The 25,594-nt window shown below is 48.1% G+C and overlaps 2 protein-coding genes across 3 annotated transcripts; one reads left to right on the forward strand and one right to left on the reverse strand.

Annotated features, from left to right (window-relative positions):
* Window positions 1–461: 461 nt before the first annotated feature.
* On the forward strand, window positions 462–24,010 carry WRAP73 (WD repeat containing, antisense to TP73). 2 transcript variants are annotated; one of them, XM_064470199.1, is made up of 13 exons: window positions 462–611; window positions 1,295–1,447; window positions 2,003–2,119; window positions 9,419–9,491; window positions 10,400–10,503; window positions 11,390–11,476; window positions 12,343–12,477; window positions 12,565–12,642; window positions 13,993–14,098; window positions 15,052–15,177; window positions 15,935–16,126; window positions 17,043–22,059; window positions 23,758–24,010. In XM_064470199.1, the coding sequence occupies exons 1-12, from the start codon at window positions 543–545 to the stop codon at window positions 17,150–17,152; spliced, it is 1,350 nt and encodes a 449-aa protein (XP_064326269.1). In that variant the 5' UTR covers window positions 462–542; the 3' UTR covers window positions 17,153–22,059; window positions 23,758–24,010. The 2 variants fall into 2 exon arrangements, with proteins under 2 accessions (XP_064326269.1, XP_064326270.1); XM_064470200.1 differs by lacking the exon at window positions 23,758–24,010 and having other exon boundaries at window positions 15,935–16,053; window positions 17,043–17,493.
* TPRG1L (tumor protein p63 regulated 1 like) lies at window positions 18,114–23,007 on the reverse strand. The gene is given in 6 exon segments (XM_064470201.1): window positions 18,114–19,384; window positions 19,387–19,576; window positions 20,367–20,520; window positions 21,128–21,304; window positions 22,617–22,708; window positions 22,789–23,007. Coding segments are annotated over 6 exon segments (924 nt in total). The 5' UTR covers window positions 22,969–23,007; the 3' UTR covers window positions 18,114–19,253.
* Window positions 24,011–25,594: the final 1,584 nt, after the last annotated feature.

A 25,594-nucleotide genomic window follows, 5' to 3' on the forward strand; every position in this document is an offset into this window, starting at 1 on the left:
ATTCTGACCCGATTAGCATCCTGCTCCCTGGTGCATTTCTATTGCAACTTGAGTCCCTCCGGCCTCGCTGGGGGACCCTTCAGGACACCCCGCCTGCTCTCCCCTCGCCGTCGGTAATTAGCCGGGAGGAGTAACGAGCCCGGGCGCGGGGCGCTGCCCGCCGATGCCGCCGCGCCGGGGGCAGCTCGCCCGCCGTGGGGAGGCGGCGTGGAAGGAGGAAGGCGGGCCCCGGCGCCGGACCGCACCGCGACTCGTTAAACGGCTCCTTTGCCTAATAATCACTTTCATCCGGCGGCTTCCCGCCCGCTTCCCGCCCGCTTCCCGCCCGCTTCCCGCCCGCTTCCCGCCCGCTTCCCGCCGCCCTCGCACGCAAGCGGCCACGACTACAACTCCCGGCGTGCAGCGGGCCGGCGCGCCCCCGCTCTGATTGGCCGCCCGGCCAAGACGCTCCCGCCCCTTCCGCCCGCTTCCGCCCCGGCCCGGGGCGGCGGCGCGGGCGGGTTTGAATCGCGGCGCGGCCGCTCCCCCCACCCCGCCCCGCCATGAACTTCTCGGAGCTGTTCAAGCTCTCCGGCCTGCTCGGCAGGTTCTCCCCCGACGGCCGGTACCTGGTGAGTGGAGGCCGCTGCCTGCAGGGGGGTGTCGCGTCCAGCCGGGGCCGCTCCCGCCCGCCGCGGCCTGAGGCGGCCGTAGGGCGAGGCGCCCGAGCGGCGGCCCCTCGGGCCGGGCCCCCGCGGCGGCCACGGCTTCCCCCCGCGGCGGCGAGCGGCGGGGCCCGGCCCCTGCCCGCGGCACAGCGACGCCCGCCGGCCGCCTCCGCGCCGGCCCCCGGGACGGGCTCCCTCCGGCGGGGCGGCGGCCTCCGGGGCCGGGCGCTGAGGAGGAGGCGGTGGTGCTGTCGGGCCTGCAGAAACCGAGCCGTGCGGGGCGGGCGGGACGGGAGCTGCGAGGCTTTGGCTCAACGGGGGTCTTTATAATGGAGGCCTGATTAAGGTTTATTAAATAAAATGGTAGTTGGGAGACAAAGAATAACTTTCTTAAAGAGCAGAAGTAGCGAACCAGCAGCTGTAGGATGAGTGAGGGTTCTTTCTCTCAGCAAAACCCCCCGTCCCTCCCGGTTTAACCGTTTTTGCTGTAGTTTCCTGGGGAGCGCGGTGCCCGTCGAGCCTTGCTGAAATGAAAGCCCCTAACGGCGGCGGGAGCGTGTCGAGGCAGCGTTGTGTCTCGGCGGTGCTCGCCGTGCTCGAGCCCGGTGTCGGTGCACCAACGCAGCTCTGGGTTTGCTCTCGTTCAGGCTTCGTGCGTGCAGTACCGTTTGGCGGTTCGGGATGTGAAGACCCTCCAGATCCTCCAGCTGTACACTTGCCTGGACCAGATCCAGTACATAGAATGGTCGTCTGATTCTCTGTTCATATTATGCGCCATGTACAAGCGCGGGATTGTTCAGGTAAGGACGGCTGGGGATGTGTGGGTGGTGTGAGCGAGAGCTCCGTGACGGCGAGCGCTCGTTCAATGCTTTTGCTAAAGTAACGGGCATCATTATTCATAACGTGTGGTTTGAGGATAACCCAGCCTGCTGCTACTTTTAAAACTGTGACAAACATCTTAGTTTGAAAAGAACCAAACTTAAACTAAAAATATTCATCAAAACAAATTGGAGCTGGGGATTATCTTAGAGTTTCTTAGTTCGGATGGAAATAAAAACATGCAAACTTGTTAAATGGACTAAAAGGGTTTTTTTAAGTGTCGGATGCTCAGAACATTTGTCACAGGAAAAAGCCAACCACCTTACTTTACAATTTGTATTAACACGCAGAGGTGTGGAGCTTACTTTTGTAGTGGGATCCAGCGCCAGTCCTTCATGGCCGCGGGCTCTCAGAGGTTTCCTGACCTCTCTGGTATGCGATGCAGGAACCTGTTCTCAGCTGTAGCGTGCTCTCGTAAGCAGGGGTTTTGCTGAGCTGTTTGTTTGGCGCGCTGTCTGGTTTCCTCTCCGCCCTAGGTCTGGTCCTTGGAGCAGCCAGACTGGCACTGTAAGATCGACGAGGGGTCAGCAGGATTGGTGGCTTCATGCTGGAGTCCGGATGGTCGTCACATTCTCAATACAACTGAGTTCCATGTAAGTGTGAAGTCATGATTGCTCTCGACGGTGTCAGATGTTACTGTCTGCCCTTTGCCTCTTAAAATAACCTAAAGCTCTTAAAGCTGTAGTGGTGGTAAAGAAAACGGCTGTAGCTCTCCTATACTCATACATGTAACCTCGGTTAATTGCAGTTTTGATGCTGGTTATTCTGTTATCATCAGAAGCAAGAGGATAAAATGTTAAGATAGAAAATAGACACTTAGCCTGGAAGGCAAAATTGTGTGTTTTGAGAAGAGAGCAGGGATAACTGGCATTCATCGAAGGAATTTTAGAAATCAAATGTGTTGTAGCTCAGGGGAGGCTCAGGGTTTCTAGCAAAAAAGCTCCAAACCATAAAGATTTAAGAGTGACTATAGAGTTAAAAAATATGGGCTTAGTTTTATTGACCTGTGAGATGAGATTTAGATCAGATCCTGAAAATACTTTCCTAATTGTTTGATTTTGTACATAGGAATCGGACTGCTGTTGATAGAATCACTTGCAAAATTAAAATTAAAACACCTGTAAGTGCTTATTGATTAAGAGCCATAACCTGGAATCCATGCTGAGGTAGAACGCAAGTGAGTTGGGGGATGCTGGACACAGGCTTGTCGGAAGGCATGTGGAAGTCTCTCTTCACCTTTATAGTCTTCAGGTTAGAGCTGACAATTCATGTTAATCAGTACAACGATGAGTGGTCAGAAATGAGCTAACAGAACTACATACAAGGCATTTTTCTCTTTGCTAGATTTAATCTTTCAGAACTGTAGATGGATTTTCAGTAACAGGTTCTTGTGTCATAACCCTTGCTAGCACTTAATTCAAATGTTACACTGTAAGATTTTTTTCCTTTTTTCATGCAAATCCCAATGTAATTGGAATATAGATGGGGCACTCTGGTGTCTCTGTGTGCAGACTGGAGTTAGTGCAAGTGCTGATGCTCTCAAGGGAACCTGTGGAGAAGCCTGCATACAGCTACAGTGTAGTTCCTGATGCACACACGTGGTGGAATTCTCCAGCAAGGATGTTTAGTGCTGGCGAGGATTTTTAGTACTGACTGGGGTAAAGATTTTCTGGCTCTAAAGCAGTCTCTTTCCATTCCCCTACCCCTTTAGACAGGAGGGATGAATTTAGGCCTCAGTTTTCCCTGGAATGATTCACCCTGATAGTGATTAAAATAAAAAAATGAGTCCAGCGTTTCAGCCTGAAGTCAGTGGAGACATGCCTGCTAGTCGGGCAGAAGTGTTGTGGTCTGAGTAACCCAAACTGAAGGCTGGTGCTATGTGCTGCGAGTATCTCATGGCACGTGCCTGTGGGGGTGGACTAGCAAGTATTTATTGCCTCCCAACAGAACTTGGTTTGACCTTAGAGGATTTCATTAAGCCTTTGCCAAGTTGGCATCTGTGTTGGGATAAGTTTTCTTTCCAGCTGTAAACAGGTTGCTAAATTAGCTTTTGTCAGACAGCTGCCTGGGTTATGCCGATGTCTGAGTTGTGTTTACTCTCTCTGCGCTAAATCCATGGTCTGGTGGGACAGACGTGAGTAGTGCTCAAGACAGAAACTATCAGGATACTTAATATTGGTGTATTGTGTATGTTATCAAATTCAGCGGTTGCTTGGCGGGCTCCCCGTCAGCCAGCGCGGCTTGGCTTTGGTAGCCTGACACTTACAAAGAGCACCAACTAATTACTCATACTTGTAATTCTTCAGGTCAACATGTGAGCTCCACTGTAAGCTCACAAGTAACTTTCCTCTTCCTAGAGGTTTTCTGAAGAGTATGGTTGTGCTAATTTATTTCTAGCAATCCATGCTTACTAGCGCGTCAGAAAAATTATTCACCGGGTGACTTGTAGTCAAGTTCTTTTTGCGGTCAGCATTAGAGTGAATGGCGTGGTTTTTTGATGTGGCTGGTGTGCAGTTCCTAGCTCGAGGAGTGCGTGAGAATTCTGATACACATTTCCAAAACCCATTTTGACTCTGTTCACTCTTTTGAGATGGGCAGCAATGCTCTATATGCAATTAACATAACTTTCAAACGTGATCATTTTATTGGAGATGAGTCTGTAAAAATGTGCAGGTTTTTGGGTCCCAGGATTGTTACACAATGTACAGTAACACTGGTACAGGTACCTATCTGCATCTTTACACAGCAATAAACAGCGTGATATATAAGGCAATCACATGGTACAGTCTTATCGGAGGAAGTGTATAGAGACTCTGTCCTTTCGCTTGAGAGTGGATTGGTTTTCCGCAATAATGGGTAACTGGCAGATGCAGAGGAACTTACCGTGCTTAATTACAAGTGTGTAGTACCTAGTTACTCGCCCCCAAAATTTGAGAGCATCTTTGCTCTCAAAGTACGTTAGCTAAAGTGGAGGGGTCGTTCTCTCAGCATCTAGGATGGAGGTCCCGTTGAGATGTAAAAAAGCTGCAGTTTGATCCTTAAACTCCTGCTATGCTGGATTGGAGCATTTCCTTCTCTTGGGAACTGTCAGTGCTGCTGTCCAGACTGGCAAACTCCAAGGTGAGGTACAGACTTGCTAGGTTTTGCCAGGAAAAAACTAGTTTTACTAGGCAGCTGGATATATTCAAAGGTACTTCCAAACTTGGAAGGTTTATTTCTTTAATTGTCTGCTTGTATCTTACAGCTCCACGTGAGAAGTGGTCAGAATAGTTGCAACTTGATTTTTCACCACCTTGCTGTTTATACCAAGCTAGAGCACAGTTCTGTTAGGAAAAACAGGTTTCCTGGGGAGAAAAAATGGAAGTACATTTTTCTCATTTGATTAATCAAGAGCAAATCTAAATTAGTTGGAAAAACACCTTCCGAAAGCCTGCTACATGGAGTCTGTCTGGAATCTGAAGAAGTTGGAACACTATGTTGATTATATTCTTTCATGCAGTGTGCTAGAAAGCAGCTTGTTGTCCCATAGCTATCCTTCGTTACTTATTTTGTAGAGGGCGATTCCTCTCCTGCTTAAATACACCCCGTTTTGTGAGGCAGTTCCGCATGCCTGCAGTGTGTAACACAGCAAGCCGGTTGCTGAAAGATTCCATGTTGTCAGTTTGTCCTGCGGAAGGTGTGTACCAGGTATCTCTCCCCTCACAGTGCCGTTGTTCCACCTGAATTCATAGGCAGGGCTTAAACGAGAGCTGCAGGTCAAAGATACAGAGAAGGCAAATAGATTGCTGCTTCCTCAGGGCTTCTGTGTGTTGAGATATGTAGTTCAATGCTGATAGAAGATCAGCAGCATCGTTCTTGAGTCTTTCTTTTAAGAGCCATACTTAAAAACTATGTATATGGTACTTTCTCTAGTTCCACATTAGGTAGGGAAGCATTAAGGAGCTTCTTTCGATCTACAGCAGCAGGGGAAAAAAGTGTGTGTTTCTCTGTATATTGGAGCTAATCCTTAGTAACTGTAAATGGCTGCATTGGTTGAAAAATGCTTTCTGTCGAGGAATGTGCTCTGAATAATCTTCTGAAATCCGGTGCTGACAGACACTGCTATGTAAGGAGGCCTTGTGACCCAGTCAAGTCTGGGACAAAAGTTGATGGTCATTTGAGATGCAAGGTTGTTTAAAAGTGTGTTTTTCATCTATTGAAAATCACCAGCCTTACACCTGCCTGTAGCTGTCAACATCGGGACGTAGTCCTGAACCCAGAACTGGAGGCTGTTTATCACGTTACCATCTAAATACCTTTTATTTCTCAGCTGTTTTTAGGCTATTTTAAAAATGCTTCTGCTTTTGGTTTGTTTTTCCACTGCAAAACAACAGCTGAAAACTTCTCAGACGCCATTATCATTAGCATTTGAGTTTGACAACTCCACTTAATCGAGTCATCCATGCTAAAGTACCCCTCAAAACGATCAGTGAAAAAGCAGCGCTTGCTGCGGACCTCATTGACCACAGTCTATTTTCCTGCTGTAAAAGCAGTTGTTCCTTCCCCACGAGGTCTCCGAGAGAGGCAAATAAAAGCAATGCAATTTATTGTAATTTTTGAAGTGTTTGGCTTTCTTTTTTCACCCTCTGTGCATTTTATGTTTCTGCCTCATAATCATCTCTGCTAGCTGTGCAATAATATTTCTCGGGTTAGTTTATGTTGGCAGCTTGGGCAAGACTGTGGAATAATGTTTCAGTTTGACTTGAGAACATGAGGGTTCTCCCTTTGTCACAATTTAATTGTACACATCTTGTTAATCTCTGTAAGGTAGGGTGAAGTCCACACGTTAAGCACATAATGTGACTTTCTCAGTTTATAAAAATGTTTGAGTGTACACAGATAGAATGACTGAAGAGAATCCTAATTTTGGGAATCAAAATGGTTCGCTTTCACACGTTTCTCACGCTCGGCCAAAACCTTCGGGTTATGTGTTGTGCGACTCGGGGGAGAGGTTGCGGTGAAGCTACGGCAGCGCATATACCTGGTCTCCGACTTGCAGTTGTCTGCTTCTCTCGCTCCCTCGCAGCCTTTTCAGGAGAGAGGTGCTGAAGTTGAGCAGAGGATCTTATTAGTTGTTTTGGGTATGTCATGACGGATTCGGATCAAGTCTGAAGGTGAAGTGCTTCGGTTATCAAAGGGTTGTAGGCATCCAGTACAATAATAAGGCTTTGAAAGTGTGTTTTTGTGGGGCTTTTTGTAGACTGGGTGTGAACATCCCATGCGCGTGTGTTGGGAGAGGCTACAGAACACAACCCAGTCCTGCAATGCCGTTATTGCCATTTATGCCATACGTGCAATGAACGGGGTGTTGGGGAGGTACGTAGAGGCACTGCCCCAATGATACCAGCGTTCAGTGTTACTGAAACTTTTGGTTTTGGTGAAGTGCGTGCTCAGCAGTTAAGTGCAGCATGACAAGAATGAACAGGGAAACAATTATTAGTGTCTTCTCTGGGGAGTTAGAGCTTGACCCTTTTAGAGAAGGTTCTGTCTGAACAGCAAATGGAGGGCTGCACCCAAGGATGAGGTGGAGACGGATGCAGAAAGACTTTTCAGAACGAGATGTCCTTGCCTTTTCTCTTCTGCGGCAGAGTCTCGGGCAAGGCAGAGGTGACAGTAAGAGCTCTGCACCCCGCGTGCTGTTTCCCACTGCTAGAGACTTCCCTCTTCTCATGTACTTGAGCTTGAGGTGAGCAGTAAGGCTTTGCCTGGTGTGAGCCAGCCGATTTGGTCCAGGGTAGGATGGCGCTTGACGCACAGCAGGCCAGGTGAGTTGATTGTGAGGCCAAGTAGCAGCACAAATGTAAACTTGGATGCCTTTGTCAGGAAAAATTACAGTCCAGACCTCAGCATTCGAAGCTTGCAGCTGCTAAGCTGGTATTAAGTGGCTGTAGAATGTGTGTTGTGTATGCTGCGCGTTTTAGTCAAGGGAGGAACAGCAGCAAGTACATTTAACACTGCAGTTAATAGGAGCAAGCAGCATATCACCATTGCAGTCGCTATAGAAGAATGCGAGTAGGCATTGTGTTGGTATTTTTAAAGTAAATCTTGCCCGAAGAGCAGACTAACAATGCTGTATTTTTGTGTGTCCGGAAGTGAGCAGTTGCAGTGATAAACTTGATTAATATCGTTCATCTAATGGATTCCTCTAGGACCTGCTAAACTTAAAGCTGGTCCTACGGATGTCCAGTTGTAATTTCATACCTGTAAAATAAAGGAATAATATACACTACATTAAATAGGGGTCCAATACCGTTTTTAACTTTGGATAGGAGCAGCCTGGAATCTGACCTGGTTGTGCCCTTTCCTGTAATAATTTAATACAAAAAGTTGACGTCTGTGTTGTCTCTTCAAATCTCAAAATTTTCTTCTGTGTATAAAAAGCCAAAGGGAGAACAGCTAATGCTGCTCTCTTGCTTTGGGACTCCATGTATAGCTGGAGGGAGGTGGCATTTGTCAGGATTCTGTCTCTTGGTTTGAACAGTGTCAATTGTGTCAATCATGCTTTCTAGCAAAAATGATAACGTCAGTGATGAGAAAGACCGTCCAAGTTCTGTCACAATGCACAGTCTCTGGCCTTGCCGGGTGGAACAGATACATAGGATGCTACTGAGGAGTCCTTTGTCACCGTTGAATGGTACCAGTTACTTTAGGGAAGAAAAATGTGCGTTGAGGACAACCACAAAAAGGCGTAGCAGAGACTTCCTCCCAAGACTGCTGGTGATGCTGATGGCCTGCGTCTGGTGCAGGAGGGTGATGAGATGGTGGGCAGTGCTGAAGTTTTACTTATGTAATGAATCAGAACTGGTTTTGTTGTTGAGTAGTTCTGGGAAAGGTAGCGTTATGACCGTGGTGGTTTATTGCAAAAATAGTTTTACCTGTGTCTCCTCTAGAATCTTTTTACCTTGGTGCAATAAAATGTAGGAAAGCACAAGAAAAAAGCATTACACTGGAAACATTCCTTGCTCCAGATATAAATGCAAAGGTTCACATGACATACTGATTAATGCACATATGTCTGGTGTGGCTGCCGTTGCTAAGGGAGAGTAAGTATTTGTTTTTAATTGAATAATCTGCAGATGGCAACGCAGAGCTTCCAGAATGCAGGCTGTGACCTTGAGGAGCTGTGGAGAGGCTTGTTTTGCAGCTGACTGCCTTCTCTGCAGTTTTTGTGTTTTATGGATGCGCAAGCCTCCAGAAATACCCCAAATGAGATGTTTAACACGTTGCTTTGCATACCGTATTTTGGTTATCTTCTAACTCTTTTGGTAACTGCGTAATGTTGCCTTCTCGTGGGTGGCTGAGGAGAAGCATCAAGAGCAAAATGCAAATTAGCTGTTAAAGCTGAGTGTGTCAAAAAGCTGAAAAATACAGATAAATTTTCATACTTAGTAGCCTTGTCCCAAGAGATACAACGCTCTTAAGCTGCTGTAACGTCTCATCCATTCATAAATGCAAGAAACTTCTCATCTCTCTTCCAGAGACTGTGATGAAACTGTGTTTTTCCAACTGAAAAGTGTCTATGTATGATAGACACTGGCAATTCATGCTAATACCAGTAACTTTAGTGTTAATGAAGAGCTTTCTTCCATATTGTTCTGCATCTCGTACCTGGCGTTTCCAGTGTGCCTGTGATGCTAACTTGGAATAACTGAAGGCAGCTGGGAGATAATTCCTCGCAGTTACTTCTTAGGGCTTTGTTTGAGCTACACAGAATAGCTGCAAAGTTTAATTAACCACAGAAGGTATATTGATCTACTTGCTGTTCTTGAATTAGGGTTATGGGTTTCTATTTACTTTTTCTTTAATCTACAAAAATAAACAAATACCTCCTTGTCTCTTTCTCTTTGTGACAGCTGCGGATAACTGTGTGGTCCTTGTGTACGAAATCTGTGTCTTACATCAAGTATCCCAAAGCTTGTCAGCAGGGTAAGTGTCTTTTTGAATGGTATTTTCTAATGTGGCAGAAAGGGGAAAATGGATTTGATGTGTAGTGATGAAACACGTGTTTCAGACCAGGCTCCGGCACCCTCCCTGCCGAGGGGTTAGTGCACCCTCAGGGGCGCACGCCTCCGAGATCGGGACCTGTGCGCCGCCTGCCGCAAGCGCACCAACGTGCGCTCTGGGGTTGTCGTGTTCTCACGGCGAATGAGGGATTACACCTGATTTATGTGGCGCTCCTTCAAATACGCGTCTTTCTGCGGTGCTCGCCTCTGAAGGCTCCTGGAAGGCATTAAATTAAGCTGGATGCATTGGTGATGAAAAACGCTAATCCAAAGCGGCTTTTGTCATCTTTTACACATGAAAAGATTTGAGAGGGAAGCTCATGTCAGGACCGTCTGGCCACATGGCTGTGGTTAGCGGCTTCCTGACTGAGCCTTGCACATAGTAATATCCTGTATATGACAAAGGCAATTATGTATGACATGTAAAGGAAGAGTGGATGGGGACCAACGCCTGGAAGCCAGTGGAGCTCCAGTGCCTGCATAACTAATCCATTTAGCTAGATTAAATGAACTGTTTGTTTGAAGTCTGTGGGTCTTGTATAACAACTCTCTGTCAGTCATCAAACGTGGTTTTTTGAAGCATGCTGAAGTTCTGCGATAGCTGTGAAGCTGCATCCTTAGAAATAGCAAATCCAAAGTTTAAGACCTGCCAACACAAGCACGTTAGTAAAGCTGTGCATTGCCTTGATTAATGTGATCTTCTGTGAAGGTATTTTTCCTTCTCTTTTTACTTCTCTGAATTGGGAGTAACTGCTTGTCACTGGAGAATCGTCAGCTATTCTGTCTTCGTTTCTCTCTCTTTTTTTTTAATTAACTTTGTCTCGTTGGCAGGGATAGCTTTCACTAAGGATGGCCGCTATATGGCAGTAGCAGAAAGACGTGACTGCAAGGACTTCATTAGCATCTTTGTGTGCAGCGACTGGCAGCTACTGAGAGTAAGATATGTCCTGGCCTTCCCCTGCGCCCGCCTAGGCGACAAGTGTGTGTTGCACACTGCTGTAGACCCGGTCGCTCTGCTAGGCTGGTTTTAGAGTTGCCGATGCGTTTTGCGTCCAGCATCTGGCTCCTTCACTGTCCTGCAGGCGTAGCACCGTAGCAGCCTGCTGTTCAGGAGGCTGATATATACTACACGTGTGTAAAGAATTTCTGACAGAATGCAGAAGTTCACCTTTAAATTCTTGCAGGAGCTTATTTACAATAAACTGTGCTTAATAATAATAACAAAAGTATCAAATGCTTGATAAAGGGATCATTTGGCATGAATAATATCATCTGTCATATTTGCTCTTTAACAATGAGACTAAGTCTGTGGGATGCACACTGGCGTGGCTGAGAGGACCGGATGGATCTGGGAAATTAAAACCCATTGAGAACTAGTTGATGCACAGCATCACCTCTGGTTCAGGAACTCCAAGTCTCATTAGGAGCTGATAGCAGAATTTGGGAAACACCACTACACGCTCGCCATATTCCCAAGCTCTTCCCTGATGATCCTGCCCCGGTCTTTCTGAGGCAAGGAATTAGGCTAGATAAATTTCTTGACTGGTTCAGTGCAACTACTTTTGTTTTCTTATGAAATGCTGTTCATTTTAAGGTATAGCAACTTTTTGCCTTTTCTGTAAAGGGAAGCCAAAGAAACGGCGAATGCAGCGTACTATTGCAAAGGAAAATACTTCTGTTTCTACACTAGCATACAAAAGGCTCTTCTGCCTTTGTGGTAGCACTTAAAAGGATAAAACTGAGGGCTATGTTGGGTCAGATGCAACTGTATTTGTTAACATAATATTTCAAATGGTTTTGTTTTTTCTCTTTTGGGGGCAGCATTTTGACACTGAAACACAAGATCTGTTTGGGATTGAGTGGGCTCCCAATGGCTGTGTTCTGGCGGTGTGGGATACCTGTCTGGAGGTATGAGGGAAAAGCAGATTATTTGCTTGGAGAATTCAAGTGGGTTTGTAGCCAGCATGTATAAAGCAGTAACAAAAATAACCAGTGTTATAATTTTTTTTTCTTTCTTAAACATAACAAAAGCTGAACGCAAACCATATTAAATAATATACTTGTATTGGTAGCAATGGATGTCCTTACAAGTGTATTTCAAACTGTTACGTAAATCTTTAATGACAGCAAATTATCTTATTAGCTTTCTTTCTAATTTATCTTGGGGGTGGGGAGAACTGACTGTAAACATTGCTTTCACATTATTTCAAGCAGCTTCTGCATTCTTCTATAAGACTCTTTTACCATTTTACTTTCCATTGCACAGTAATTTTACAGTTCAGTAAAAGTGCTCATCCAAAAAGTTAGCGAGGACTATATAAATTGCTGTCCTTTCTGCTCTGAGTAGGTGAACTTCTAGGTGCAGGAAAGCGTCCTCCTGTGGCCATAAAGTTACGGGCAGCATGGTCAAAACAAATGCCCCTGGGAACGGGCAGGGCTGTAACGCCCCTCATCAGATGGCTTGCAGACGCTGGAGAAGCATGAGAGTCCTCCATCGAGGCACCTGCTACCGATGATGCTGAAGAGTGCTGGGCTGGGTGGGCCATTGCTCAGGCCCAGCGGGGCGTTTGTGCTCTTGGGGACAGGGTGGACACGTTCTGTTAGTGCCAAAAGAGCCAAACTGGAAGCCTTTGAGCCTCTTGTCTCAAGTGGCAGATAAGAGACCCTGCCATTCGTATTTGACTTGCTGCGTTCTAAGCAAGGGGAGTTTGGGAGGAAAGGTTTCACTTTTAACAGTGTTGTTAGTCTTTAGAATTAATCTGTTTATGTTTCAGTATAAAATATTGCTGTACTCCCTTGATGGCAGACTGCTCTCCACCTACCGGGCTTATGAATGGTCGCTAGGCATAAAATCAATCGCCTGGAGTCCCAGCAGTCAGTTTTTGGCAATTGGCAGCTATGATGAAAAGGTAAGAAATAGGTTTATTTTCTCTTATCTAAACCATTTGTAGAACTTTGTCGTAACAGTTTTGTCTTGGGATGCTTTCTTGAATTAGGTGCGTATCTTGAACCATGTAACTTGGAAGAAGATCACAGAGTTTGAGCACCCAGCAACCATTGCTAACACCAAGACTGTAAGTACGGATCCAGAATCCATTGAGTCGTTAGCAGCTCTTTGACGCCGCTATTTGTCTGAAAGATGCTAGTTAAATATGCTGCATTCTGGAGACCTTGCTTTTTCCACTTCTAACGTGTAAATAGGGCTTGGGATATTGCGTGAAAATTTGGGGATATAAAAAAAAATAGAGGAATCCTTTCAAGTTCCATGGAATACATACATATGATCCCCTCAGCTTTAGCCTACCAGATTCTCAGATGGCTTCTGTCATATGCCAGTGTGTTTTGATGTATATGGTGATTGCGTTACAGATTTGGGTATGCAGATGATGGAAAACTGGGAAACTTAACAGTCTCAGCTTTATACAATTCGTGACTTTAAACAGCATTGGAACTGGGTTGTGATCAGATCTACATCTTGTCTGCACAAGCTCATCCAGCTCACCTAAAGAGCATTTCCTGTAAACATCTGTCATCCTTTATTTTTATCCTTGCATACGTGTATATGCGAGGCCCAACGGATTCAGGGTGGTTGGCAGAGCGCTGTAGCGTTTGTTCCAAAAATCACAAGTTGTTCTCATCCATCAAGGGAAAAAGAACACAGAATGTAGTAGTGCTGCACACCACTGCGGAGGAGGGACCACTCCTGTCTCTGGACAGATACCCTGTAGGAGTTTACACGCGTAGCCTGTAGGTCTGCAATATTCACATGACTGGCGATGCCTCTTAACCAGAAGCAATGCACGACCCATTAAATGCACCTTGGCAAAACTTCTCACAGCTGAAAAATGCCCTTACTTCCAGTTAGGTGTAAAATATGCAATGGGAAACAAATGGAAATAGCTCTGTTAATCTCTGCTACACAGGCAGGAATTGCAGTTGGTGCATTTTATCCTGCTGCTTGCGTTTGGGAACAGTGGTGTAGGCACACTATCAAAATATTTTTGCTATTTCCTTCTGTGATGTTGTGCTTTGCATTTATTTATGAGAGTGTCTGATTAAAGATTCTTTGTGGCAAAAATGAAATCCATGTTCCCATTGTAAAGAAGATTTATTGTACTGCCAGATCGAGCTCTCAGGAATAATGAATGAGGTGTGCTCTGGCAGGCTCATTCTTCGTAGACGTCAAGGTTTGTTTATTTGTCACAGGAGTGTTTTCCTGATCGTGGTTCCAAATAGCAGCTGATTCACTGAGAATGCTGGATTGGGTATTTGCCTGCTGAAGCTCTTTCCTCCGTTGGTGAACTAAGGGATGCTGAGATGTAATACACTTGAAAATGAGCTAGTGGGATGTGGATGACTTGGTAATAGCCCATGTTCAGATTCTCCGAGGCCCTTCTGTAGAACTCTCACTTGTTTCTTTGTAGATTGTGTATAAAGAAGTGGAGAAATCCCCATCTGTTGAAACAGAGAGACTTTCTTTCCCTCCAACAAGAGCATTGGCTAGTTCTCTCTTCAGCACACAAAGTAAATGTAAGCCAAAGTTTACTAAAATGAGACACTTGAGCTTGCCATGTGAAGCCTTGCCATAAATAGACATTATAGGCGAACTCTGCCTCTTTGGTATTGGAATGGATCCTCCGGACGCTCTGCTCAAGGCTCCCAAGTTAACTGAAGAGCTCCCAGGGCAGTAAGCACCCTGCTGGAGGGGGTGCTGCCTGCATGGCGGTTTGAAGGCAGAGTAAAGACTCATGGGATATTGTAGAAGGGAAATAGCAGGCAGGTCTCAGTCTGGGAGCTGCCTGCAAAAGTTGTCTTAACGTTGTGTGGATTTTTTCTGATTCGTTCGATCAACTGTCGCAGGTAATTGCCGGAATCAGATGAACTATTGCAAATAAGGAATTATCGTAGTGTGCAGCAGTTCCAATAATTAAAAAACACAATCTGAAGGTGTTACGGTCTTGCTGTCTGTGTTAGGACAGTAATTAACCCCTTAGGTATGAGGCTATGTAAAAAAGCAGAGCATGAAAAAAGCCATTTGGCTTTAGTCTAAGAAGCTGTAGTCATAGTGATGGCTTAAACTCGTCCCAGATGACAGGCTTTGAAATATTAAAGAGGTGGCACACAATATGACTAGTATTTTTTATTTTTTACTGTCTCCTTGTTTGTGGTACTGTAAATCACCTTCCTTTTACACTGGTGTTTGTTTGAAATACTAGTTAGAAGGTAGCAGAAAATTTGGTCTCTCCTTTTTTTGTAGTTTAATCTCAGACTTGCCTGCATTTCCAACCTCTGGTTTTTTGTAGAAGGGTAAGAATAATAAGCTGTAGATATGAAGATGCAACATCTTAAAACAACTGAAGTTTTTGATTGGAACGTCTTGGAGAAGAGTAAAATATGGCCCTATCACTTCAGAGATGAGGGGTTTTTTAACTATTTTGTCCACTGAGGCTTGCTTAGTAAAGTACTTTTATTTCAAATTCCAGATGACATTTCCCAGGTGCCGGTTTCTTTACAGTATATCAAACCAGTTGCTGACAGGGCAAATCCCAAAATGGGAATTGGGATGTTGGCATTCAGTCAGGATAACTGTTTCCTGGCAACCAAAAATGGTAAGTTCCTACTGGCCTATATTAAAGGGGAAACCTACTCGTGTGTGGTGTGTTGTCATGCAAGAGACGAGGTCAATAACTGGTCGGTTACTTTGCATTGTGAGAAGACTCATGGCCCTATTTCAGCTCTCTGTTGTGCAAACACGTAGCTCCAGGGGGAGCTCAGCCTATGTCTTCCAGCCTACATATTGTGAGCTGCCAGAACCGCTCATCAGTGCGTTAACCTGGTCTTGGCTATGTATTTAATGAAAATAGCAAGCTTTTTCTATTTCTTCAGATGTATGTGAGCTGACCGACTGTATTAGGAAATGAAATACACAAGTCTTTCCTCCTCTGTTTACAGCAAGTGTCTCTTGAAAGGCAGAATTCTTTACAACCTGTAGTAGGGGGGCTTTTGATCACCTCAGATAGCAACAGTCATGGAATTAATGTTTAATCTTTCCCTTCGGTGGTCCTGAAGGGCTGTTGATGTCTGGATGCAAAAGCTGTGCTTGAAATGCAACCCGATCAACAGCAGCGTAGTTGTGAATAACTTAAAGGCAGTGAAGGACTGGAAGACAAAGTCACTACTTTTATCCTTTTTACAATATTTCCAAGGCAAAATTGAAGGCGCTGCTAGGCAAAACTCTAGTGGTGTTAAACCTGTGGCATACCTAAACGGTTTGTGTTGTTAATGCCCATTTCTTAAAAAAAAAAAAAAAGTAGGATCTCTTTATCCTTCAGATATTTACGTGATTACCTCTCCCTTTTCTGCCAGATAACATTCCTAACGCTGTCTGGATCTGGGACATTCAGAAGCTGAAACTGTTTGTAGTCTTGGAGCAGCTGTGTGCGATCCAATCTTTCCAGTGGGACCCACGACAACCTCGACTCGCGGTGTGTACGGGCAATAGCAAAGTCTACTTGTGGTCCCCCGCGGGCTGTGTGTCGGTGCAGGTTCCAATGGAAGGTAAGGCTGCCTGCAATAACCTCGGCGAGCCGTTAGCAGCTGCTGCTTCAGATTTTCCACTTATAAATCGGTCTGAGCATTATCATGTCAATGGCTCCGATGTGTTCTTGGAGCTTTTTAAAAACAGGTATTTCTATCCTCAAAACAAGAGGAGTTTATAATGAAACATAGCAAATACGGTAAAATGTATCAAGGCCAGAGCACAGGGGCTAACGATTTAATAGTTGCTTTAATCATACGGTATGTTGAATTCTTTCTCGAGATTTATATTCATATCAGTTTATTTACATAGACGCTGTAGTTGTGCAGAATGCCAAGTGTTGCAGTAAAGACCCTGAACCGCCCGTGATGTTTTTGGGTGGTCTGAAAGCAACTGAACTCCAACACTGATGGGGAAAAATGTGCATAGTAAACATGATGGGGAAAGATGGAACATACATGAACCCGAACTCGAAGCTGGCCCGGGTGATGAGCAGTTTTGTGGTTGGCAGTAAGTGATGCAGGGCCATCAGCTAGATCACATCAATGCCTTTCCGCATATTAAGCAGAAAAAGCACAAAGATTCAGGTTCTTGTGCTCTACGCAAGCAGCAGCAATGTCATTAGCTCTGCACTGGTGAACCATCTTGTGGATTCGTTTGCGTTAAAATGACAGGTCCACAAAGTCTGTGTTCGTATGTTGAGGGCAAAGTAACCATAGGTTTGGGGGAAAGAGTCGGTAACGCGGCTTATCCGCACCGCTGTGTAGGAGACCGTGTTGGCTCTGCTGCAGCGGCAGCAAAATCGAACGCCCTGTTCAGGCTTCCAAGATGAGGAGGGTAGTTTTTGCAGCGTGTGTGACTTACTCGCTACCTCTTCCTAGGGTGAGAGGGTGGACTGTCAGCTCCTTGCTGACAAACTCCGACCTGTTTCTGCAGGTGACTTCCAGATCGTCTCTCTCTCCTGGCATTCTAGCGGAGACTCCATGGTGCTTCTGAGTAAGGACAACTTTTGTGTGTGTTACTTGGAACGAGAAGAGGTAAAATAGCAATCATTTGCATTAAAAATGCTCACAAGCTTGAGGAAGAATGAGGAAAGGGGTCCAACCCTGTTGCCCAGCCTGAAGTTTTTGTATTTATAAGTTATTTATTTGAAGGAGCGTACCCAAACTCCAACGTGTGAAGTACTGTGATTGCGTTTGAATGAAGTGACGTAGCAACTGAAGTGTAGAGAGTGAAGCCTGGATTTCAAGAAAACTTTAGTATTGATGTAGTTGAACTTTCTCTTGAACTTTGTCAACTACGAAACTTTATTTTCTAAAATTGTAGCTGTGTGTATAAAGTATATTTAAATTTTGTAATTTCCAATAAATATTTTGATAGTTACAAACTTGGTATGACTCTAACTATAAACCTGCACTTCTGCATTCTAAAGCCTGTTTCTATATTTTCAGTGATGTGACTGTAGCTATTTATCCCAGCACAAGGAGACGGTTACTTGCGCACAGGAGGGTGCAGCTTATCTGTCTTGTAAGACAACGGATTTTCCTGGTGTATTACAACTAAATATTGTAGCAGAAGTGGGTACATCAGTACGACGCCTTCTGGTAAATCAATTCCTTTTAAAGCAGAACAAGTTTTGTTTCCAAAGCAAATTAAGTCATCTGTATAGTTTTGCTTTTCCTGACTAAGATGTTAACAGGTGACGGTAACTGTGCCTCGTTTACCATGGATTTATTACACTCAATTGTTACAAGAGGGATCATAACTGGTACGTCAGAATGATTTATTACAGGCAGTGAAATGGGAGCTTTTGACCCAACTACCTAGTGCCAAGTGGGAGTGGACGGGAAGGAGCAGTTGGGCTCTCCTTTGTCCTTAATGGGAGTAGCCAGCCACTGCCTTCTACAAAGGAAGGGAGCCCATTGTTCAGGAATTTACCGGGTGTTTTTATTTTCGCTACTTAATTTCACAGCCCCAGTCTCCACAAACTGAAGAACCAAGAACAAATTGAGTTGAAATTTAACTTTACTGCAAGATTAATGGAAATGAAATAGATATCTTAGAAAATGCATTGAAGGGCGCGTACAACTTGTTGCATTCGGTCGTGACTTCAGCTTTACATATGTTTCATAAGCACACATCTACTTTAAGTTCAAAAAGCCACCACTGCAGCACAGGATTTATTCAGCTTTGCAGTTGCGCAGATAAGTGCTCTGATAAAACGGCGTGCGTAGAAGGTTGGACACAATGGAAAAGCTGGTTAGAGCAACCTTGTGAGCAGTTTCAGTTGTAGCGTCTCTTACGTTGCTTCTGAATTTCATTACTGGACACTTGTGTGAGGTTAAGTGCAAGGATGTATAAACCGAGATTGATGTACAGTGCTTAAAGTCTTGCCTGTCTCCGTTAAGTCCTGCACTGCTGCTGGCCAAACTGGAGTAGATTTAAGAAAAACCGCTAAGAATATAAATCTAATCAAAATAGAATTCCTTTTCAGTTGTATAAATAGTTTTGAAGGCAAATGTGTTTGAGGCTTTTGGCAATATTCTCTCAAAAGAGTCTTTATTCTATGGCGGCAGCAAGACCACCTGCATGAGAAACCAGGAAGTTAGACCTGGCTCTTAGAGGGAGGTGTTTTTACAAGAGACTAATGAACGCACGCTCAGCCATATACTTCAGCGAACAAAGGCATAGCTGAGGTACGTTGCTCCGAGCAGACATAACGGTGCGGCTTTAACAAATTGCTGACTCTTTGCTGAAGAATGATTGACACAGCTTTCAAAATTCTTAACAGGCGTTAATCAAAATGCCAAGATTACTGTAATTGTGAACACAAACACGTCTAAACAATGCAAGTCAATCCCAAGCACGCTACGTGATTCGACACCGTATATAGGGATGCAACTGGAACACGGCATGAACGCGCTCTCGGATATTTGGGCGGTGTGTGTGTAGCAGGTACCAATCGCAATTAATTAAGAGGGAAGAACATGTAGCTAGACATGGAGAATAGCACTGCTCACCAGCCCTGTGTAAGAAGCAGGAAGGACTGTAAATTAGATACAAAATGCAAGACTGAGGCTACTTCGCGTCTGCTTGAGGCTAATGTGCGCTCCCGTAACAACCAGGGCCTCCCGTGAGCTGTCAGATCTACAACCGCCCCTTCCCTTCCCCTAACTTCTTCACTCTGGTTATCGAGTTCTCCGCCACGTGGCGTGCTCTCCCCAGGAGACCAATATCGAAGCACTTTCCCTTGAAAAGATTAAATGCAATGCACTCTAAAACCCAATTTTGCCTCTTGTCATGGAGTAGCCGAGTTTGGCCTCGTTGTTGATGAAGGACATGAGTCCCAGGTAGGTCTCGATCAGAAGAGGACGCTCCAGCACTAGCACACCATTAGCCCTTCCTGGCAACGGACACTCCTTGTGGGCTTTCTTCACGGCTTGAATTAGCTGAGTCTTAAAGTTTTCCAGCTGAAAAGGGGGGGGGAAAAATCATCTTGAGGTTTTTTCCATCATTTTTAAAAATGGGTTTTTTCCACCGTTTTTAAAAATGGTTAGACAAACAGTTACTGATGTTTAATGGTAAAGGGTTAACGCTAAAGCTGTAGCTCTCATGGATCTCGCGTGCTGTGACCAACTTTACAGTCTGACGTTTAACCTGAATGATACAGTGAATTTCACACCAGGACACTAGTCATGTGTAGCTCAAACACATGTTCTAGATGCGTAAACACTGATCAGTGACTAATGTTTATTTTGGACTGTAGTTCTGCCTTTATCATTGCTGTCTTGGACTTAAATTACGCTAGTGTTCTCTTTGTAAGGAAGCCTTCAGAGGAGAGCAAGTAGTGCAAGAAAACTGAGAGCCACCTAAGTGAGGGTGTACGGTTGGCAATTAAGCTGTTTGTTTAATGAGCTGGCAGTCCTAGGTGAGAAGTCAGGCATGGGCCTGTCAGGTAAGCAAGAGCAGGAACAGCGTGGAGATCTACTTTCTCTGGGGTTTTACAGGACTCTGCACTTTTGGAAGTTTCAGCTTCCTTCCTGTATAAACCATTTATGGGTAGCTGGCAAAACCTGACGCTTGGGCTGCCCCGCAAGCCAAAATGCGGGGAATGGGGAAATGTAGCTGACAGCTCTAAGTACCGTGTCTCTGATTTAACGGCTTCTATTTGATTTAACTGCTGTATCATTTCAAAACAATCTAAGTCGTATCCAGCCTACATCAACAAGCCAGCTAGAACAGGAGAGGTGACGTCCTTACTAGGCAAAGGGATGCGCTCTTCTCGTCGGCATCCGCCATCGGGTGTTCGGTGAAGGTGACGTATGGGATGTTTGTGGACCACGGGTTCCATCTGTTCAGGAAGGAGGCGCGACTTTGCTTGTCCCACTGGATTCGAATACCGGTACCTTCTCTCCTGATATTGAAGACAGCAGAATGAATACGGTAGGTTTTTGAGGCAAGTTTCATTAGAAATGTACTGTCTGAAAAAGACCTACTTAAAACTGGAAGCTGGAAGGTAAGTTTGAGAGCAAGTTTTTCCTCTAGAACAGCACTAGAAGAATTCAGCCCCTGAAATATGCAAAGGTACGTTCTTATAAGCCGAGGGGAAAAAGGTTAAGCTCCTTGGACACCTCAGACAATGCCTGAACTGTACTGCCCGTGACAGCCTGCACTTACCTTATGTTTACATGTAATGTTCACACGCGGCTTTCTCGTAATGCTAAGGTGGTGCTGCTGCTGCTACTTGCTGCATCACATACTGGCGACGAACTTCTGCTCCCAAGCTATTCATCTTACCTCAAAAGTCCTCGAGCAACTCGCTTTTAACGTAACTACTAATGGTCCCAGCAAAACAGCAGCTGCTCTGAGGTGGAAAATGGAGCTTCAGTAATTGTTTCCAAAGTCACTCGAGCACAGGAAGGACTCTGACTTGTCCCACGGTCAGTGACAGAGGTCAACAGCTCACACGAGTTACAGAAACGATACAGGAATTACCATAACATATTGCTATGTCAACATACTTGTTCAGAGATTTAGGTGGGAACTCAAACCCTCCGACAGAGATGGTGTCGACGGCACTGAGGACTATCCTCGTCACGTGCTGGCACTGCAGGCTGATGAAGTTGTACTTGCAGATCAGGAGGGACCCATCCGTGATAAGAACGAGACGCTCCTTCTCATTGTTCCAGTGGTCAATCCTGGTAAGATAACACGACCGGGCTTTAGCAGTTTTGATTAATGGCTAGAAACAGTTGACGGCCTGACAGACAGAAGAGTCGGGAAGGAGAACGAATGTGAGGTCTGAGTAATGCTGTATTTTCCGTTACAGCCTTTGCTTTGAACCAGCGAGCCTGAAAAGAGGCTGAATGTCAGAGATAGTCATGTTGCAACATAGGAAAATATTAAGAAAATCGGAACAAGTCTGAAGATCTTGAGGGAGCTCTAGTGCTACCTCCTGGTATCTGAGAACAAATGCTACTCAGTGGGGCAGACGAGCCTCCAACAGCTCCTCCCGCACGCGTTTAATACCGTGCTGAGAGCGCGTTGCCACGTTTGCTAAACTAACTGCATTTGTGCGTGTTTGGGGGGAGAAATCGTTTCCTTTAACTGTGTGGCCTGACTTAGTGTCTTCCTCTCTAGGAACAGTCAGCATGCCCCAAAACTTGTCGCTTTCTTTAAATTTCATGAATAAAAGATCCTGCCTTTCCCCGGGTGTTTTGCCAGACTGTCTTGTTGAACCATCACAGCTATAATGCTATTTCATCCTCAGGGCAACCTAAGAGTAGGTCATGTTTTCACTCTGAGAGTAACGAGCTCGGCTTTTAAAGCAGCGCCTTTGAAACCTGCTACTGAGCCCATCGTCTTCCCTTATGAAAATTCAAAATTGTCTCTCGTTTCAACAGGAACGCTGATGCAAAGCTGATGAGACCAAAGCTGTCCCCGTTGTGCAAAGGTAAGCGCCAAGAGTGGGACCAGGCGACGGGCCGTGGCTTTTCCACCTGCCACTGACCTTTTCTCCCTGCCGGTTCCACTTGTGCCGCGGCGTAAGGACCCAAACCGCCCTGCCTCTACCCTTGCGCTTGTGCCGAGGAGCGGGGCGGACGCAGCTCGGGCTCTGCTCCGACCCCCTGGGCCGGCTACCCTGCAAACTCCCCCCTTCCACTTCGCTCCCTGGTGCGCGGTAGGGCTTAAGGGCCTGTAACCCGGTGCACAGGCGTGGTTTTCATGAAGCGGCCTGTTAGAGCTGCCGCGGGTTTAGCGCAGGAGCGAATCCCGTCTTGCGCCGGATTTTGTAACGTGTTTGCTCTGGAGCTTTCACCTGAGGCCTGCAGCGGGTCGGATGGGGGGCAGCGCGGTGTGGGGGGGGCAGCGCGGTGTGGGGCGGCCGCCCCCGCCCCCCTCCCCCCTCCCCCCGCTCCCTTTTACGAGCGTTAATATCTGCGGGGCCGCGGCGGGACCCGGGGCGGGGGACGCGGGGGGGCACCCGCAGGCCGCGGCCGCGCTACTTACTCGGTGAGCAGCCAGACGCTCCGCACGTCCCCGTCCTCCGTGGGCAGCGCGGCCAGGCGGATCTCGCTGACCGCTTGCTCTACGGTGCCCGGCTAAAGGGGGGAGAGGAGGGAGAGGAGGGTTAGGGCGGGGGGCGCGGGGCCGCCTCGGCCGCGCCGCCGGCGGGCCCTACCCGGAACACGAAGTACTCGCGGAGGCGGCCGGCGCGGGTGGCGGTCCGCAGGCTCAGCGGCCGCAGGCTCTGCCGGGGCGGCGGGGCGGGGGGCCCGGCCCCCCCCGGCACCTCCAGCCCCACGGGGCTGCCGGGGCCGCCGGCCGCGTCCCCCTCGGCCGCGTCCCGGAGCTGCAGCATCGCGGCGGGGCCGCGCCGGGCGCTCGCCGCCTTCCGGGGCGGGGCGGGCCGCGTGTGCCCACCCCCGCGCCGCGCCGCCCCACGCGGGGCCGCCGCCGAGGGGGCTGCGGGGTTTGCGGCGCGGCCTCCCCCGCCGCCCTCCCCGGGGACGGGGGGGGGGTCCCCATTGCAACTCGCGGGGCGCTCGGGGCCCGTCCCGGCGCTGCCGCGGAGCCCCCGGGGCCGGGGAAGGGGCGCCCACGCGTGTGCTGCGGGGGCCCTGCGCTGGGCCAGAATCGGGCCCTTCGGGACAAGGACGACATGGAGGTGCTGGAGCGTGTCCAGAGCAGGGCAGCGGGGCTGGGGCAGGGTCTGGAGCACAAGTGTGCTGGGGGGCGGCTGAGGGGGCTGGGGGGGTTTAGCCTGGAGAAGGGGGGGCTGAGGGGAGCCCTTCTCGCTCTCTGCAGCTGCCTGTGAGGGGCTGGAGTGAGGGGGGGGGTCGGTCTCTGCTCCCAAGTCACTAGTGATGGGACGAGAGGAAACGGCCTCAGGCTGCGTCAGGGGAGGTCCAGGCTGGAGATTAGGAACAATTTCATCACGAAAAGGGTTGTAAAGCATTGGCACAGGCTGCCCAGAGAGGTGGGGGAGTCACTGTCCCTGGGGGGGTTCAAACACCGTGTAGATGCGGCATGTGGGGCCGTGGTTTAGGAGGCCTGGGGGTGTTGGGCTGGGGGTTGGACTCGATCTTAGAGGTCTTTTCCAACCGTAACAACTCTGATTCTATGAAAATGAACATGCCGCTCTGCTCAGGTAGGTGGGACACGAAGTCTGGTGCACCCGCGAAGCAACGAGGTTTGTGGAGCTGCAGAGGCTGCTCTGTGAAGCAAATCTCGGTCAGACGTACCAACCCCTCAGATGCCACCTGGTGAAAATCTCCAGGCGGGAAGGTGACGGAGTGAGGCAGGGCGAGGGGCAGAGCTGCGCGTGTCAGCCTGTGCTGCGTTCAGCATACTTGATAGCAAAGATTAAATAATGCTGGGGAATAAATGGCAAGTTTATATTTCTGTGGTCTCTGGTATTATTGCAGATATTATCATTGCTATTTATGGAACTGTGTTGTGTCTTTGACCGCTTTCCAGGGCTGTTTTACCCTGGGCCAGAGGATGACATCTTCAGCAGGCAGTTGCGCTGGGAAACGGTACAAAATTGAAAACATTCTCAATTGACTTTGCAGACGGTGTCGGAACGCGGCTATCCGGCTTTCACATGCGTTTACACGAGTCCTCCGCCGTGCCTTCTGCAGCCCTGGCTCACGTGAGCGAGGGGAAGCCTGCCGCTTTCCTCTAAGCGACTGAAGGAGTAGCGGAGTTGGCTTTAGACCCCGTAACTTCCCACATCGCGTTCAAAGCACAGCTTTTCCCGTCAGAGCTTCCTCTTCTCTCTCCGGGCAGCCCGCTGGGCATGGATCCTCTCAAAGTCGCCTCCTGCCGTGGGGTGGCCGGGACTGTCACCTGGGACACAGGCTGGGAGCTGTGGCTCGGCTAATCCCGGCCCCCGGGCGCTGAGCCGCGTCCTGGAGAGGGAGCCAGAGGCCGGGCTCTGCCGGCGCCCGGCCTGCGGGGCTGGGGACAGGCTCCCCCCGCACCCCCCTGCCTGGCTCCCCCCCGCAGCCCCCTGCCTGGCTCTCCCCCCCCCCCCCCCCGCAGCCCCCTGCCTGGCTCCCCCCCCCCCCCCCCCGCAAGCCCCCTGCCTGGCTCCCCCCCGCACCCCCGTGCATGGCTCCCCCCCCCCGTACCCTGCCTGGCTGCTCCCCCCCCCGCAGCCCCCTGCCTGGCTCCCCCCCCGCCCCCGCAGCCCCCTGCCTGGCTCCCCCCCGCACCCCCGGCACCCCCCTGCCTGGCTCCCCCCCGCACCCCCGGCACCCCCCTGCCTGGCTCCCCCCCGCACCCCCGTGCATGGCTCCCCCCCCCCGTACCCTGCCTGGCTGCTCCCCCCACCCCAGCCCCCTGCCTGCCGCCCCCCCGCACTCGGCTTTTGCTCAGGGCCGGGAGCGGGGGTGCCTTGCAGGACTTCTAAGTCCAGACACCCCGTAGCCAGCGCTGCACGTGCCAAAGCCGGACCCGGACAGAGGATGAGAAGTCCTGACAGCAAAAAAGGAGGCCTGAATTTATTGTATCCTGGAGCTCTCCCTGTCATGATAAAACATCTTTCTGTAGTTGCCTTTCTTCTCTAGGAACAAGGAAAGATGTTGTCTTCCCATCTGTTAGGCTTGGCAGATACTCCACTTCTAAGTGGAAACATGAGGCCCTCTTGCCCGCTATTTTCTCTGATCTGAATGATTTATACAAATGCCCTGACTTTGGAAGGGTTAAGGTGTAAAAAGCAGCTGCCTCAGTTTCTTCCAGGAGTTACCAACTTCTGGGCATGGCTCGTTGGTGACTTTGGTCTTGATGTAGTGGTTGTAATTCAGTGGCAAAATACGTGCATGGTATGGGCACTGAAACTACCCAAACCTTCTTCTACTTCTCTCACAGAAATCAGTATTTGCCAAAGGTCGGGGCTGCCTGGGGCCCCCCCGGGCAGCGGAGCGGTGCCCAGCTGCTGCTGTGGTTCCTCCTCGCCCCGGGTGAGGCTTTGCTGGCAGGAT

This window comes from Phalacrocorax carbo, chromosome 20, assembly GCF_963921805.1.
Source record: "Phalacrocorax carbo chromosome 20, bPhaCar2.1, whole genome shotgun sequence".
Taxonomy (NCBI): Eukaryota; Metazoa; Chordata; class Aves; order Suliformes; family Phalacrocoracidae; genus Phalacrocorax; species Phalacrocorax carbo.

Coding starts and splice junctions, on each gene's coding strand:
- WRAP73 (XM_064470199.1), top strand. CDS start 543: ATGAACTTCTCGGAGCTGTTCAAGCTCTCCGGCCTGCTCGGCAGGTTC. Junction 612..1,294: donor CCCCCGACGGCCGGTACCTG/GTGAGTGGAGGC, acceptor GCTCTCGTTCAG/GCTTCGTGCGTGCAGTACCG. Junction 1,448..2,002: donor ACAAGCGCGGGATTGTTCAG/GTAAGGACGGCT, acceptor TCTCCGCCCTAG/GTCTGGTCCTTGGAGCAGCC.